At 43.4% G+C, this 16,800-nt stretch overlaps 1 protein-coding gene across 8 annotated transcripts in view; it reads right to left on the bottom strand.

The window, feature by feature from the left end:
• Positions 1-16,800, bottom strand: part of FRG1 (FSHD region gene 1) — a 62,730-nt gene that overhangs the window by 12,652 nt on the left and 33,278 nt on the right. For all 8 annotated transcript variants that reach the window (XM_073607834.1, XM_073607862.1, XM_073607846.1 and 5 more), the window contains 2 exons: positions 11,840-11,944; positions 7,634-7,725 (listed from right to left, as the gene is read on the bottom strand). In XM_073607834.1, the coding sequence (XP_073463935.1) occupies positions 7,634-7,725; positions 11,840-11,944 (197 nt within the window). The remainder of the gene's footprint in view (positions 1-7,633; positions 7,726-11,839; positions 11,945-16,800) is intronic.

Below are 16,800 nucleotides of genomic sequence, written 5' to 3'. Positions count from 1 at the left end.
TCTTCTTTCAAAAGCTATCTGGATAGTCCTGGAAAGAGAGGAGGAGAGGGGAGGTGGAGCTGCCTAGGGTATTCTGAGGAGCCCTGACCATACCCTAACTTGGAATTGGCAGGGGGCAGGCCTCCTCAAATACCCAGGTCAGCCCAGTTTGGGAGAAGTTGTCGGGTGGAGGAGATGGAGTACTGAGGCTTTCGGAGCCTTGGAGGGAGCTCTCCAGTCTGGGGGGGTGACCTTGGGCCTGGGCTCGGGTGCGGACAGGACTCTCCAAGAAAACGTGGCGGTGTCCTGGACAGGAGGCACAAGAGAGGACAGCAGGAGTACTGCCAGGCAATTCTCCAGGGAGAGGAACCATCGGTTGCAGCCAAGAGGGCTGGTGAGTGGCATGCACAGTCGGGAGGACTGGGGAGACACACCTGAAAGGACTGGGAGAGTGCAGTCGGTGATGGGTGCAGAACTAGAGGAGAGAACTGTGGTGTTGTGGGCAGTGGAGTCGGGCAACTGCAGCCAGGAGGGCTGGCAGGGCCTGAAGAGGGATCAGAATTTACTATTTTCTCTTTGCTACACCATAGGTGCCCGTGGTCCCTGCCTGTGAAGGGCATTTGCTTTAGGCCTGGCTGAATCAGTGTCAGGTCTACAGTGCTAGCTAGTCTGGAGAATGAAAGAGAGGAAGTGATGTACAGGAAGAGTATGGAGCGATACTCAGAAGAGAGGAAACGATGTGCAGGAAGAATATGGAGCGATACTCAGAAGAAAGGAAGCGATGTACAGTAGTATGGAGTGATGTATATACAGGATGTATATACAGTCCCAAGTTCCAATGTTTGATTACCTGGGCATCTCATAAGGCCCTATCCAAGTTTCCCTCAACAAAACAAACAAAAACAAAATGCAAGGACTGCTTTTTTGTCTCTGAGGAATAAAAAAGTGTGTGCCTGGCCGGGCAGGGTGACAGACGGACCATTATACTCAGCAGCCTCTACGGGGGTACCGCTACATTTAAGCCATGTCCACATTTGGCAGCGGCTGTATCATGTCCACATACTCTCTGATCAACGCCTGTATCATGTGGATGGATATGGGATATAACAGGATGGAGATGTTTGGGTCATGATTAGACAGCTAGGATTTGGGTAAAACGTGGGGATGGGAAGAGACATTGTGGTGCAGGCTGGAGAGGATGACTTCTTTATTCAGGGTGATGTTTGTACAAGACTTGGTGTGAGCAGTCAGGTGACACGATTAGGGACTTGGTGGGAGCAGTCAGGTGACTCCGTGTAGGGACTTGGTGGGAGCAGTCAGGTGACACGAGTAGGGACTTGGTAGGAGCAGTCAGGTGATATGAGTAGGGACTTGGTAGGAGCAGTCAGGTGATATGAGTAGGGACTTGGTAGGAGCAGTCAGGTGACGCGAGTAGGGACTTGGTAGGAGCAGTCAGGTGACGCGAGTAGGGACTTGGTAGGAGCAGTCAGGTGACACGAGTAGGGACTTGTTGAAAGCAGTCAGGTGACACGAGTATGGAATTGGTGGAAGCAGTCAGGTGACACGAGTAGGGACTTGGTGGGAGCAGTCAGGTGACATGGGTAGGAACTTGGTGGGAGCAGTCAGGTGACTCGGGTAGGGACTTGGTGGGAGCAGTCAGGTGACTCGGGTAGGGGCTTGGTAGGAGCAGTCAGATGACTCGGGTAGGGACTTGGTGGGAGCAGTCAGGTGACTCGGGTAGGGACTTGGTGAGAGCAGTCAGGTGACACAAGTAGGCTGTAAGCTTTGAGCTCATTCAGCCTTACTGGGTGCAATTATGAAAAGTGAGACATCCACCCTTCCCCTACATAACACATCCTGGTGATCTAATGGAATGTTGTAACTGTAATCAGGTGACCACACACACACTGCACCATAACAATAACCACATCACTGGAACTTCTCCTCTGCCCAGCTCTGACTAGATACATATTCCCCTAAATCAAATCATATTCCCCTAAATCAAATCACTTGTCTTGGTGTGAGCAGTCAGGTGACTCATGTAGGGACTTAGTGGGAGCAGTCAAGTGACACGAGTAGGGACTTGGTGGAAGCAGTCAGGTGACACGAGTAGAGACTTGGTAGGAGCAGGCAGGTGACAAGAGTAGGGACTTGGTGGAAGCAGTCAGGTGACACGAGTAGGGACTTGGTGGAAGCAGTCAGGTGACACGAGGAGGGACTTGGTGGAAGCAGTCAGGTGACACGAGTAGGGACTTGGTGGAAGCAGTCAGGTGACACGAGTAGGGACTTGGTGGAAGCAGTCAGGTGACACGAGTAGGGACTTGGTGGAAGCAGTCAGGTGACACGAGTAGGGACTTGGTGGAAGCAGTCAGGTGACACGAGAAGGGACTTGGTGGAAGCAGTCAGGTGACACGAGTAGGGACTTGGTGGAAGCAGTCAGGTGACACGAGTAGGGACTTGGTGGAAGCAGTCAGGTGACACGAGTAGGGACTTGGTGGAAGCAGTCAGGTGATACGAGTAGGAACTTGGTGGAAGCAGTCAGGTGACACGAGTAGGAACTTGGCAGAAGCAGTCAGGTGACACGAGTAGGGACCTGGTGGGAGCAGTCAGGTGACTCGTGAAGGGACCTGGTGGGAGCAGTCAGGTGACTCGTGAGGGGACCTGGTGGGAGCAGTCAGGTGACATGAGTAGGAACTTGGTGGAAGCAGTCAGGTGACACGAGTAGGAACTTGGCGGAAGCAGTCAGGTGACACGAGTAGGGACCTGGTGGGAGCAGTCAGGTGACTCGTGAAGGGACCTGGTGGGAGCAGTCAGGTGACATGAGTAGGAACTTGGTGGAAGCAGTCAGATGACACGAGCAGGGACTTAGTGGGAGCAGTCAGGTGACACGAATAAGGACTTGGTGGGAGCAGTCAGGTGACATGGGTAAGGACTTGGTGGGAGCAGTCAAGTGACTCGGGTAGGGACTTGGTGGGAGCAGTCAGATGATTCGGGTAGGGACTTGGTGGGAGCAGTCAGGTGATACAAGTAGGCTGTAAGCTTTGAGCTCATTAAGCCTTACTGGGTGCAATTATGAAAAGTGAGACATCCTCCCCTCCCCCACATAACACATCCTGGTGATCAAAAGGATGTGGATGTGGAATAGGATCACTGATACAGTTTCCCAGCATTGTATCAGTATTCCGTCTATCACGGACAAGGAGGAGGCGGGGCTCTGTTACAATGCACGGCCGCCGAACAGACTGCAGTGCACAGCAGGAGACACCCGCTGTTTTAGTTATCAAAGGTACAGCTGCAGATGGGCACTGATGATACAGGTGGGCACAGTGAGGCTGCAGATGGGCACAGTAAGGCTGCAGATGGGCACTGTTTACCCGCTAGCTGCTGCATTGCCCACCCTAGGCTTATACTCGAGTCAATAAGTTTTACCAGTTTTTTGTGGTAAAATTAGGTGCCTCGGCTTATATTCGGGTCGGCCTATACTCGAGTATATACGGCACTCCCTTTACCCCGCCTCATTTTCTTGACCTTTGTATACACGTTGGTCCGCTTTTTTTGATTTTCTTTACAATGTCTGTAATGACTACCTTAAATTGTTACTGGCTCCGAGAAAGAGCAGTGTATTGGGTGATGTTTATTAATCTTGTCCTTTACAAAAAGTTCTGTGTCAAAATGTACACCATAAGCGTTGTTTTATTCTTATTCTCAATAAATACAAAGTGAAAGACAATAAATAGGCATCCTCTGCCTCCCAAAAGTGGAGTTCTTATTTAAAGACTGTTCACTCTATTCAGTAAATAAAGTGAAGCTGTGTTCACTTCACTCATTCAACAATGTCCCAGCAAACCTCTTTTCTTGCACATGATTTGGGATTTAAAGTGAATCCAGATTCACCTTATCTTTGAAGCTAGGTGATTGTTCACATTGGAAAGCAAACAGTTTAAATGGCAGAGTAAACAAGTGGCTAAGTGAAAGCCTCTTTTAATCAATTAAATCAATCACACTATGTAGTCGACAATACATACACACATGCACACACATGGAGAGACTGCACTGGAATACAATAAAGGATCTCACAGAAAACTTGATCATTTTTCTAAAATAAATCACAGATTGTGCTATGTGCCCATTAAAAGACAGACTATAGCTTATTTCTTTAAAGTGTAACTATACTCACCTTGGCTCCAGCAATGCAACATCCTGGAGCTCCCCAATGGGCGCTGACATCTTCGAGCGACTGGCTTCCAAACACTGGACATTTTCATTGGCTGAGCAGGGATGATATCACTTACGCACATGAGCAGGAGCTCCGTTGGCTTCAGCGTTGCCAAATTTCTACAGTGAGCTGTTTGTGAAGCTCACTGTACAGGGGTAAGGTAATTTTAATGCAGAAGAGACAAAGCATGTATCTTTTGCATTAAAGATCTTGCCTGTTCGCCCATTTTTAATTTTCACTTTTAGGTACAGTGAGGGAAAAGTGTTTGATCCCCTACTGATTTTGTATGTTTACACACTGACACAGAAATGATCAGGCTATAATTTTAACGGTAGGTTAAATATCCAGAAAAACGCATTTCAAAAAAGTTATAAATTGATTTGCATTTTAATGAGTGAAATAAGTATTTGACCCCTTTCCAAAATATGACTTAATACTTGGTGGAGAAACCTTTGTTGGCAATCACAGAGGTCAGACGTTTTTTGTAGTTGACCACCAGGTTTGCACATATTTCAGGTGGGATTTTGTCCCAATCCTCTTTGCAGATCCTCTTCAAGTCATGAATGTTTTGAGGCTGACGTTTGGTAACTTGAACCTTCAGCTCCCACCACATATTTTCTTTGGGATTAAGGTCTGGAAACTGGCTAGGCCACTCCATGACCTTAATGTGCTTCTTCTTGAGACACTCCTTTAGCCGTTACCTTGGTCGTGTGTTTTGGGTCATTGTCATGCTGGAATACCCATCCAGCCCTGGACTGAGGGAAGGAAATTCTCGGCCAAGATTTGATGGTACATGGCCCCGTCCATTGTCCCTTTGATGCGGTGAAGTTGTCCTGTCCCCTTAGCAGAAAAAACCCTGAAAGCATAAGGTTTCCACCTCCATATTTGACGGTGGGGATGGTGTTCTTGGGGTCATAGGCAGCATTCCTCCTCCTCCAGACACGGCGAGTTGGGTTGATGCCAAAGAGCTTGATTTTGGTCTTATCTGCCCACAACACTTTCACTCAGATCTATACAATCCTCAGCGGCAGTCTCCTTGCCTCTTTGTTTGGAAGTGAGATTCCTTTTATCCCTATACCCCTGAATTGGAACAGAGTTTAAGAGAGGTCTGTTAGGATGGAAATCATACAGGAGAGGAGCCTCCAGGTCTGCAGCCACAGCCACGTCACTTCCAAACAAAGAGGAAAGGAGAGGAGACTGCCACTGAGGATTGTATGGATGCTTGACTACACCTATTGAGGTCTTCCTTAGAGGTGAGAGGCTGGGCACACTGTGTGTTTACTGGAAAGAGAAAAAAAGAAGGGGGCTACAAGTGTGATCACATCACTTTGAATTTCTCTGTACTGGGCCACTTTATCTTACCCTTTTTTTTTGCACATTTTGCACATCTGAAGAGACTATTTAACGCCTTTTTGCACTGGACTGTTTTTTATGAAATATTGATTCATCTTTTTAATTATTATTTTCACAATTGTATAAAGTTTTAGTGAAGTTTTGCACACTTATACTATTTTTACTGTTGTGATATTTTTATTGCATCTTTATTATTTATTGCGATATTGCACAGATTGTTCACATCATTTAGTTTTACAAGTGTATTCATATAGCGCTGCTCCATCATATACATTTTACTCTCTTTTGGTGCTGGTGACACTATAGTAGACCAGCAGCTATATATCCATTATTGCAATTTATATATTTATTTTTTGGAACCTTTATAATTTACACAGAGTAGCGCATAAGTATTCTTTTACACATTTAACACTTTCACTCAGTTCTCCTCTGAATCATTCAGATGTTCATTAGCAAAGTTCAGATGGGCCTGTACATGTGCTTTCTTGAGCAGGGGGACCTTGCGGGCGCTGCAGGATTTCAGTCCTTCACGGCATAGTGTGTTACCAATTGTTTTCTTGGTGACTATGTTCCCAGCTGTCTTGAGATCACTGACAGGATCCTCCCGTGTAGTTCTGGGCTGATTCCTCACCGTTCTCATGATCATTGAAACTCCTCAAGGTAAGATCTTGCATGGAGCCCCAGACTTAGAGAGATCGACACTTATTTTGTGTTTCTTCTATTTGCGAATAATCGCACCAACTGTTGTCACCCTCTCACCAAGCTGCTTGGCAATGGTCTTGTAGCCCATTCCAGCCTTGTGTAGGTCTACAATCTTGTCCCTGACAGCCTCGGACAACTCTTTGGTCTTGGCCATGGCAGAGAGATTGAAATCTGATTGAACAGGTGTCTTTTATGCAGGTAACAAGCTGAGATTAGGAACACTCCCTTTAAGAAAATGCTCCTAATCTCAGCTCATTACCTGTATAGAAGACACCTGGGAGCCATTAATCTTGCTGATTGATAGGGGTCAAATACTTATTTCACTCATTAAAATGCAAATCAATTTATAACTTTTTTGAAATGCGTTTTTCTGGATTTTTGTTGTTATTCTGTCTCTCACTGTTAAAATAAACCTACCATTAAAATCACAGACTGATCATTTAGTGGGAAAACGTACAAAATCAGCAAGGGATCAAATACTTTTTTTCCTCACTGTATATATTTTGAGTTATTACTGCAATATACACTTGAAAGTAATTTCTAATGCAACTCTAACAATTTCATTTGTTTGCTGTTCCATATTTTAAGAACTGTATTTCATATACAGATTTGTAAATGATCCCTCCAGTGGTAATCTGTATATCATGGAATACAGTTAAAAAATAATAGGCTCTCAATGAAGCTGACCAAGCTTATCTTAAAAGATCCTAAAGGAAACTGAATAAATTCACCACAATAGTCATGAAACTACCATTTTCAGAAGGACATTCATGGTTAAGATTATTTACATTTAGGTGGTCAGGTTATAAACATCCATCCATGGATGTTTATATGTTTTAAGCAATGAGCATAAAACAAGCATTCACTGACCTCTGTAGCTGCAGGCATTTTGGAGTAATTCATCCTCATATTTAACAGCAAAACCCTGAAGTTGTTTCTCTAGCTAGATCAGCTTCTCTGCTCCTCTTCCCAGAACATTACTCAAGCAGCCTTAACTTTAATGTAAACTACAAAGTAGGAGCTCTAGGAGGGGATAGTGGTGTGAGTTGAGCTGCTGAGAGAAAAACCTGAATGACTTCTGTGGCAACATTTAAGGATGAATTACTCCACTGTGCCTGGACCTACAGAGGTCAATGATGGTTTGTTTTAAATCCCATTTACTGCTTGAGATTAATTTGCAAATAAAATGTCTGTAAGCCTGGTCACAAGTTCACTTTAAACAGATCCCATTCACATGCAAGAGAAATACAGTAAAAGACTACGTATTCCATCGAAATACACAGTTTATACATGTCACTCTAGAAACACTAAATAGTTCCAATGGAAATCACAGACAATAACCATGAAATCGGAGTTACAAATAAGCTGGCTATTTCTACTCACACATAATTGAGCTCACACTGTTTTACATTGCCTCTATCTTCATCGGGAATATCATCTTTGCTTCCTGATTCTCTGTCCGCACAGGATCGGATCTATAATGGAGAAGAGAATGTCTGAGCTAAGAAGCAAAATGTGATCTGTACAAAAAAGTAGCAACTAACAGGACTCTGGAAAACATTTTTAAGATATACCTGCAGAGTGACTAATGGTGAGCAGTGAACACAATACAAGGTGAGACAACCATGAAAACAATGCATATAGGTCTCTACAGACTAATGCTAATAAAGTCACGTATGAACTGTCTACATTCCACTGTTGCCACTTTTGTAGGTGCGCTTAAAAGGTTTAGATTTTTTCCAACAGGTTTCCTGTATAAGAACCCATTCACACAGATGCAATGTAACAATTTATATTTGTAGCTGCAGATAAAAATAAACAATATTACATAAGTGCGAATAGGGCCTTAACGGATTGTATAATGGTTTTGTATATATTTCCCCTATTAAGTTATGACTGCTTAAGCTAATTCATAGAGTCTTTAACCCCCCCCCAAAAAAAACCCCACACCTAGCCCATTTAAAACTCACCCAAACACCCTCCCTATAAAATGACGTTGTATAGATATAAGTAGCCAATATCTGACCTGCGTGTGCCCAATATACCTCTGGAAATGTGTCACAATACCATAATAGGCACCTCATGAAGAATATATGCACACCAGGTCCAAAAAGGCAAATAGTGTAAATACGTAAATAATGTATGTGATGACATGTATAGACTAGTCCTAGAAAATACAAAAATTAATACAAACACAAATGGAATACTATACCTATGTCCAATAATCCACATAAACAGGTGACAAATTCCAACAATCATAAATCAGGGACCAGAGCTGACAAAATTGGATATAGTGTTATGCAACCAATATACAACCACAATTTCAAAAAAGTTGGGATTCTGTGTAAAATCTACTTAAAAAACAAAATGCAATGATTTGCAAATCTCATAAACCCATATTTTATTCACAATAGAAAACAAATACAATTTTTAAACTGAGAAAATGTACTATTTTAAGAAAAAAATAAGGTAATTTTGAAATTGAGGGCAGCAACACATCTCAAAAAAGTTGGGGCAGGGCCATATTTACCACGGTGTGGAATCACACTCTTCTTTTCACAACACTTTGTAAACGTCCGGGAACCAGTTGCTGGAGTTTAAGGAGAGGAATGTTGTCCCTTTCTTGTCTGATATAGAATTCTAACTTCTCAACAGTCTTGGGTCTTTGTCGCATTTTTAATTTTAGGATCCGCCAAATATTTTCAAGACGTAGTCTGGATGGGGCATATGCTGCTCTAAAACCTGGATATATCTTTCAGCATTGATGGTGCCTTTTCAGATATGCAGGCTGCTCATTCCATATGCACTAATGTACTTTTATACCATCAGAGATGCAGGTTTTTGAACTGAGCGATGATAACAAGCCAGAAGGTCTTTCTACTCTTTATTGCGGAGGACGCAGCTCCCATGGCTGCCAAAAAGAATGGCAAATTTTGACTCGTCTCAGAACAGAACAGTTTTCAACTTTGCAACAGACCATTTTAAATGAGCTTTGGCCCAGGGAAGACGGCAGCATTTCTGGATCATGTTCAGATATGGCTTCTTCTTTACACGATAAAGCTTTACCATGCATGTATGGATGGCACAATGAACTGTGTTCACAGACACTGATTTTTGGAAGTATTCCCGAGCCTATGTCCATCACAGAATCATGCCTCCAATATTGAATTTTGGCCTTGTCCCTTGCACACAGAGATTTCTCCAGATTCTCAAAATCTCTTGATGATATTATGTACTGTAGATGATGATGTATATAAAGTCTTTGAAATTTTATGTTGAGGTACACTATTCTGAAATTGTTTGACAATTTTTAGACGCAGCTTTTCACAGATTGGTGAACCTCTGCCCATCTTTACTGCTGAGAAACTGACTCTCTAGGATGCTCTTTTTATACCCAATTATGTTACTGGCCTGTTGCCATTTAACCTTATTAGCTGCAAAATGGTCTTCCAGCTCTTCCTTGTTGGTACCACTTATTTTGCCAGCTTCTTGTTGACCTGTTTTACCTTTTTGAGATGTGTAGCTGCCATCAATTTCAAAATTACCTTATTTTGTTTCTTAAATTTGTACATTTTCTCAGTTTAAACATTGGTTGTGTTTTCTGTGGAAAATAAAATATGGGTTTAGGAGATTTTCAAATCTTTGCATTCTGTTTTTATGTAGAGTAGATTTTTTTTTTTACAGCGTCCCAGCTTTTTTGGGATTGGGATTGTAGATGCACATGTATATATCATAGAGCGGGCAATGCTGGATTGGAGGTGGACATGTTAAAATTGAATCATGTGCTGGAATATTATGTGTCGATATGTAAAAGGCCTGCCAACCATATTTAGCTAAGTTTGAAAGTATTACACTGCCTGGTAGTAGCTTGTACGGTGCCCTGCTAAATCCACTAGCCAGCTGTACCATATATGTATTCTTAAAGAGGAGCTCCAGGCTCCCCCAAAACAATTTAAAGTCAGCAGGTACAAATACTGCGAACTTCCAGTTCAGATCAGTGAGGCGCGTGTAACCGGAAGTGGGAGCTGGTACCTGTCAAAACCAGGTTTTGTGAAGTGAGGGGGGGGTTTGGGAGTTTAGAGAGGATGTTAAAAGGAGGCCAAAAAGTAAGAAACTATTTAAATAAAAATTCCAGGGCCATTAAGTAGTGGATGTGTATGGATTATTTTGGAGAATATACAGTAGCTATTGCCTACTAACACTTTACAGTTTGGAAATGAAAGATAGAAACTGATTGGTTGCCATGCACAGCTGCTCCAGATTCTGGCTGCTCCAGTTTTGTTGAATTCCCCTCAATGAGTCTGGCTGCACTGCATTTACTAAAAAGAGAATAAAGCTAAACTGGATGAACACAATGATATTACTAAAGCTGCAATGTTTCTTGGACAGTATCAGCAGTTCACTAACTTTATTCCTTGCCTGGAATTGACATTTAACAACCTTCCTTGAAACGAGGTATTCAGAAATTTTCCCCTATTTACAAAGCAAAATAATAGGAAGTTTGTACTCCCCATAGAGCCCTTTTCTTGGAGTCCATTGGCCGGCACAAGAATTCAGATACTGTTGTGTTATATTGCAGCCTACAGGAGGACTGGATACTGACAAACCCAAAAATTGCACAGGAATACAGATACTGTTGCAGCATAAGGCTCCAAACATCTGATTCGCAAACTCAAAAAAGGGGGTCTAGACTGGCAGAAAAGAGATCCTTTTATAAACAGGTTTGGAAAGCGTCTCAAAGCTTTTTTTTGCCATACTTCTTTTGGGGATCACGAGAGAGCTCTCCTGTGTCCCAGATTCAGCCAACAGCGGGCAAAGGTCCACTGTTAGCTGACATTAAAGAGCCGGTCGAGGCTCTGCAGGGATCTCAACAATGTCAGGATTGACCCAGATGCCTGATCAGCAGTTGGCTTAGGCTCCCAGACGCTCCTGCCCCTTCCACAGTCTGACTCTCCAGTAAGCGCTGAAGAGGCAGATTAGAGAGCCGCTGACTGACAGTCTACGGTTCTCTGCTCACTGAAGACCGAGAACCAAGCGATCAGCCATCTTTGATCGCTCAGTTCTCGGTGTAGAGCTGGTGTGGGACAGCTGCAGCATCAATCCGGTGAGTATGTATGTTTGTTTTTTTGTAAACTAGCACTACTCTATGAAGGTCGTTTTCATGTCCAAGTCCAGCAGGGTACGGGTAATTGATGGAAGAATTGAAGAAAATATTAAAGAAAAAAATGCTAGCAAGACTGAAGAAAAAATGTCCATCCTTCTAAGACACTAGAAAAAAAACCTGAGGCATGCAGGGTAGAAGAGTGGTTATCCTGAGGCTGGTCTACAACTTTTTTGTTTGCCAGTGTCAAAACCTCATGTGGGCCGTAGTATAACACGACAGTATCTAACTTTCTGTGCCGTTCAGTGAATGAAAAATAAATGATTTTGACTTTCTATAAAAAAAATGTTGTGACACTGCACTGATTCACATTCAATCTTGCTTCAAAGGTTCAGAAATAAATTAGCACTGTATTGGTCTTCAAAGTTCAACAACATTGCCAGCCCTCCTGCTTCTATGAAGGAATATGAAAATGAGATAAAACTTACCTTAATCATTTCTTCCTCACCAGCAGTCTTGCTTTGTGCTACCAAGTCCCCTTCTTCATTACAGCCAACAAAGCAGCTATTTGATGCCAACAAAGCCATTCTCCCCTGAAAATAATTGCATATTGTTCTATTACATTGAGTACTGAAGTTATATGCTTGATACCTAATAGTGATTTTTCATCACCTAATGCGCAAACTCATCTACGGTGGAAGTTGGATTAACAGTGGTTTTTATATAGTAACCATTTTTCACTACAAAATGGCAAACACATCTTGAAATTCAATAGGGGAAAACAACAATTCTTTCAATTCTGATTCAAAATGGTCTAGTCAGAATGAAAAACCTAAGATTCAAAGATCAATTCTATCAATTTCTCTATCTTAGTCAGGACCCCATACCTTGTACTTTGGGAACTTAAAGCAGAGCTCCACCCAAAAGGGGAAGCTCTGTTCGTGCCCTCCCCCAACCACTGCCACATTTGGCAATTTTTTTTTGGGGGGGGGGGGGCAGGTACCTGGTTTTCACAGGTACCCGCTCCCACTTCCTGGTAAGATCCCTGTGGCGATCTCCAAGTATGTCCAGCACACCCCCCCACCGCTGCCTTCTGGAACACACAGAGGTCCCAGAGGAGAGCAGGACCATGCAGAAGGAGCAACACAACTTGTGCATGCGCAGTACGAAACCGGCTTCACTGCTGGTTTCCCTTAGTGAAGATGCTGGCACCTGCGCCCCAATCTGACTGAAGAATAGGCTTCGGGTGCCAACATCGCTGGATCCCTGGAGAGGTAAGTGTCCTTATATTAAAGTCAGCAGCTACAGTATTTGTACATTAGCTGCTGATTTTTTTTTTGCCCAGACTGGAGCTCCTCTTTAAAGATTTCCACCATTGCAATGGTAAATATATTATGGAGTATATATACTTGAAGGCATAGCAAATAGAAATGCTGTATTATCCGCCCTTGAACATATTTCCATATAAATGTACAGAAAAAACAAACCAAGTGGCATTGGGAGCTCACCTAGACATGGTGCTTTTAGGACTATGAGGGTGACATCAAAATGTATTGCAGTAATTACCTTGTGGGGGATAGAACACTGTCCGCTCAAACGAAAATAGTCTATAATGACTCTCTGATGCACAGGCAGAGAAGCCTGAACTCCAGCAATATCTAAACGGAATACTGGAGGGGAGGGTTAGATGTTAGGTCAGTGCATTAGTATAGTACAGGCATCACTAAATGGTAGACCGAGACCTGGGCACAGACTGAGTGACAGTTCTATCCAGACCACCACCCAGCCTGTTCCCAATACAGGTTTCCCACCTCCTCTGCAGTGATTGGTTGCTACAATGTCCGGCATCCTAAGAACCAATGACATCAAGTGTGTGACCCGCTTCGAGCATCACAGGAGTACAGAAGTGGAACTTCCTCCATCCAGACCTTCAGCCTGCTCCTTCCAGACCTTCCTGGTCTTGAAAGCTACCAGTGCACTCTGATGGAAACACCTGATGTAAGGGGGCACTTGGACAGGGACACCTGATGTAGAGGGAGCACTCGGACAGGGACACCTGATGTAAGGGGGGCACTCGGACAAGGACACCTGATGTAAGGGGGGCACTAGGACAGGGACACCTGATGTAAGGGGGGCACTCGGACAGGGACACCTGATGTAAGGGGGGCACTCGGACAGGGACACCTGATGTAAGGGGGGCACTCGGACAGGGACACCTGATGTAAGGGGGGCACTCGGACAGGGACCCCTGATGTAAGGGGGGCACTCGGACAGGGACACCTGATGTAAGGGGGGCACTCGGACAGGGACACCTGATGTAAGGGGGGCACTCGGACAGGGACCCCTGATGTAAGGGGGGGACTCGGACAGGGACACCTGATGTAAGGGGGGCACTCAGACAGGGACACCTGATGTAAGCAGGCACTCTGAAGGGGACACTTGATGCAAGGGGGTCCTCTAAGGGGGTATAAGGGGGCAATCTGAAAACTGACAAGAAATATTTTTGAAATGCTATGGAAATTGTACTTATTTTGTGATAGACATAAAATTCTACTGTGGAACATTTCCTCCAGTCTTCTTCATATAATGTCTCACTCAGGTAATGTTCTCATTTAGATATGAAGGGAGGTCTACAGCCTGAGGTCCTCTTTGTCTGCTGTCAGAGTACTTGTGTATCTTATTCTATGTCTTTCAGTCACTGAGTGCCCCACTCCTCTCAAAGCAGCAAGGCATAGCAGAGCACAACGCCAACCGAGTATGTTTTATTTATGATAAACATGAAATGGTAGCCCAACTGCAGGAAGAGCAATACATAATTCCTTTTAGTATTCACTATCAACCTCAGCTCACAGTAATGCATTACCACCCCCCCCCCCCCCCCCCCAGTACATCTTCCATGGAAACACATCAAAATGCATGTCTATATCTGTTTTTAATGAGCAATGCAACGCACATTGGAACATATGCCGATTTGTGTTGTACTGTGTTTACAGGTGTTTACGCCTGTCTTAAAGCAATCTATTACATGTGTTTTGATGTGTTTCCGTTGATTTAAATGGGAAATGCATATAATGCATAAAATATCAAAACAAAAGACATTCAGAACAACTTAAAGTGACTGTCAAAAAATGTTTACTTTTAAATACTGCTGTACCTGTTAAGAACAGAGTAAACATTTAACTCTCCCATTGCCGACACCACCAAACACCACTTCAGTGAGGAGGAATCACCACTTGAAGCTTTCAAAACCAACACTTGGGGAGTATTGATCCCCAGTATCCCTCACTTTGTTCACAGGTTCCTCTCACTGACCTCTGCATCACTACAGAACACAGTACTGACCTAAAGGCACTATACACTATGTATATCAAATGTTTTTGTTGTTTTAACTCAGTAATCATGTGGTAATAATCCCTGTGTTATTTGTCTTACCTTGTAATGATGGGCTCACATGTTGAGGCTACAGTTTGTAGTGTCATAGCGGATCAGTTCCCATATTTTCATCTGCTAATCCACCAAGCTTATCCTAGGGATAGGCAACTTCTTGTTCTAGGTCATACAGCGACCAGTGCATGCTTTGCTATTTCCTCTGTGTTGTATCACAAATGTGGAAGTGCTATTGTGATGAAAGCAAACCTCTTCAGCATGGTAAACTCTGTTAAATAATCCACCTGTAATTGTGGGATATATAGTGGTTGACTTACTAAAACTGCAGAGTGCAATATCTGGTGCAGCTCTGCGTAGTAGACAGTTTTAACTTTGGCTTGTTCAATTAGGCTTTGAGAAAAAACCCTTGAAGCTGATTCATTTCTATGCAGAGCTTCACCAGATTTTGCAATCTTCAGTTTCAGTAAATCAACCCCATTGTTTCTTCACAGACTACGTCTGACTACTTCTGACACTGGAATGTGAAGATTTACACTACTATAGCCAGTGTGTACAAGGCAACAAACGACACTGTGAAACTATATAATCAATGTACATCTTATGCAAGTGATAAACACAAGGTGAAGGTAAGAAAATGCATAATGCCTTTAAGGTTCAGCAGGAGAAACCAATGAGCACAGTAGGGGAGAAAGGAGACTGACACTCCTGGAAATGTTGGTCTTGGGGCAAGGTATTTACTCTATACTTTACAGATACATTTGTATTTAAATGTTTTTGCAACAGAGTCACTGTAAATCTAGAGGTGAAATTGTCTACAAGTCAGGTGATTCTTTGCAGTATTAAAGTACAGTAAAACCTTGGATTGCAAGCATAATTCATTCCGGGAATCATTCTTGTAATCCAAAGCACTCGTATATCAAAGCAAATTTTCCCTTAACAAGTAACGGAAACTCCCCATAAAAAATAAGTGTAAATAGAAAATGCATAAAGCAGAATTCAGAAGGAGCTACTGTGTATAAAAGAGAAGAGAGCCAATGAAAGTCCAGGCATGTCCCCATCATCTGCAGTGCTGCAGCCTGAGAGTACGACAGGTGATCTCATTATGGAACCTTGAACCAGTAAAGAGCAGAGGTAGGTTCTTACCTCCAAAGATCCCACAATCTTTACATGACAATCCCGTCTCTTGTTTGATAACAAAAAAAGATGTGTGCTCTTTCCACCTTGCTACACTGAGTCACCTGGCCACAGTAGCAGTAAAACTGGGCTTGATGTCATATTGCAGCCATCCCCCTCCCCATTCCCTTTTTTTTTTGGGGGGGGGGGGGACAATGGGACTTAGGCTTGCTATATTGCTGATGCAGGAAACACATTGGCAGTACAGAGACCCATAAGTGGTTTCACTCCAATAGGTTCTGGAGGGAAAGGTATTCAGCACAGCTTACCGAGTACTGTTATTTGTTTCATGTTGTTTTTCAATGCATTGTTTTTTTTCCAACACTATGACAACTTAAAGTTTACCTTGAGGCTAAGGAGCTCTAGCTCTTAGCTTTATAGCTTTTTATAGGCAGGCCCGTCTTCAAGGCAAGGCAAAAAGGGCAGCTGCCCTGGGCCCTGTCATTGTTGTGGGGCCCAGAGCAGTTGCCTCATACTTGCCAACTATCCCAGTTTAAATTTCTTTGTCCCTTGAGGTTTTAATCCTGTGCTGTGTCCTGATATCTCAGTGTGAAGTTCTGTTACTATTGTTGCCCAGTTCTGTCCTATTGTTGTGAGTACCTGCAGACCCTGTGTTTACATGTAAATACTGGCAGTCATATGTAAATAGTGGCGGACCAGCAGCATTCATATGTAAATATAGGCAGTATTCATATGTAAATAGAGGCAGTATTCATATGTATATTATGCCCCCCTGAGGTCAAATCCACCATCACCTATACTGAATGCTGCCCACTGGGGAGAGAAAGGGGCATGCTTGCAAGTCCTGCCTACAACTGTGGTCATTAAGCCTACCATCAGCCTGTCCCGCAAAGGTAAGCAAATTAGTGAGATGGAGGGTCGTGTGGGG

The sequence above is a fragment of the Aquarana catesbeiana genome, linkage group LG01, assembly GCF_042186555.1.
Source record: "Aquarana catesbeiana isolate 2022-GZ linkage group LG01, ASM4218655v1, whole genome shotgun sequence".
NCBI lineage: Eukaryota > Metazoa > Chordata > Amphibia > Anura > Ranidae > Aquarana > Aquarana catesbeiana.
Note: the sequence above shows the minus strand (reverse complement) of the source record. Positions and strands in the feature narration are given on the sequence as shown.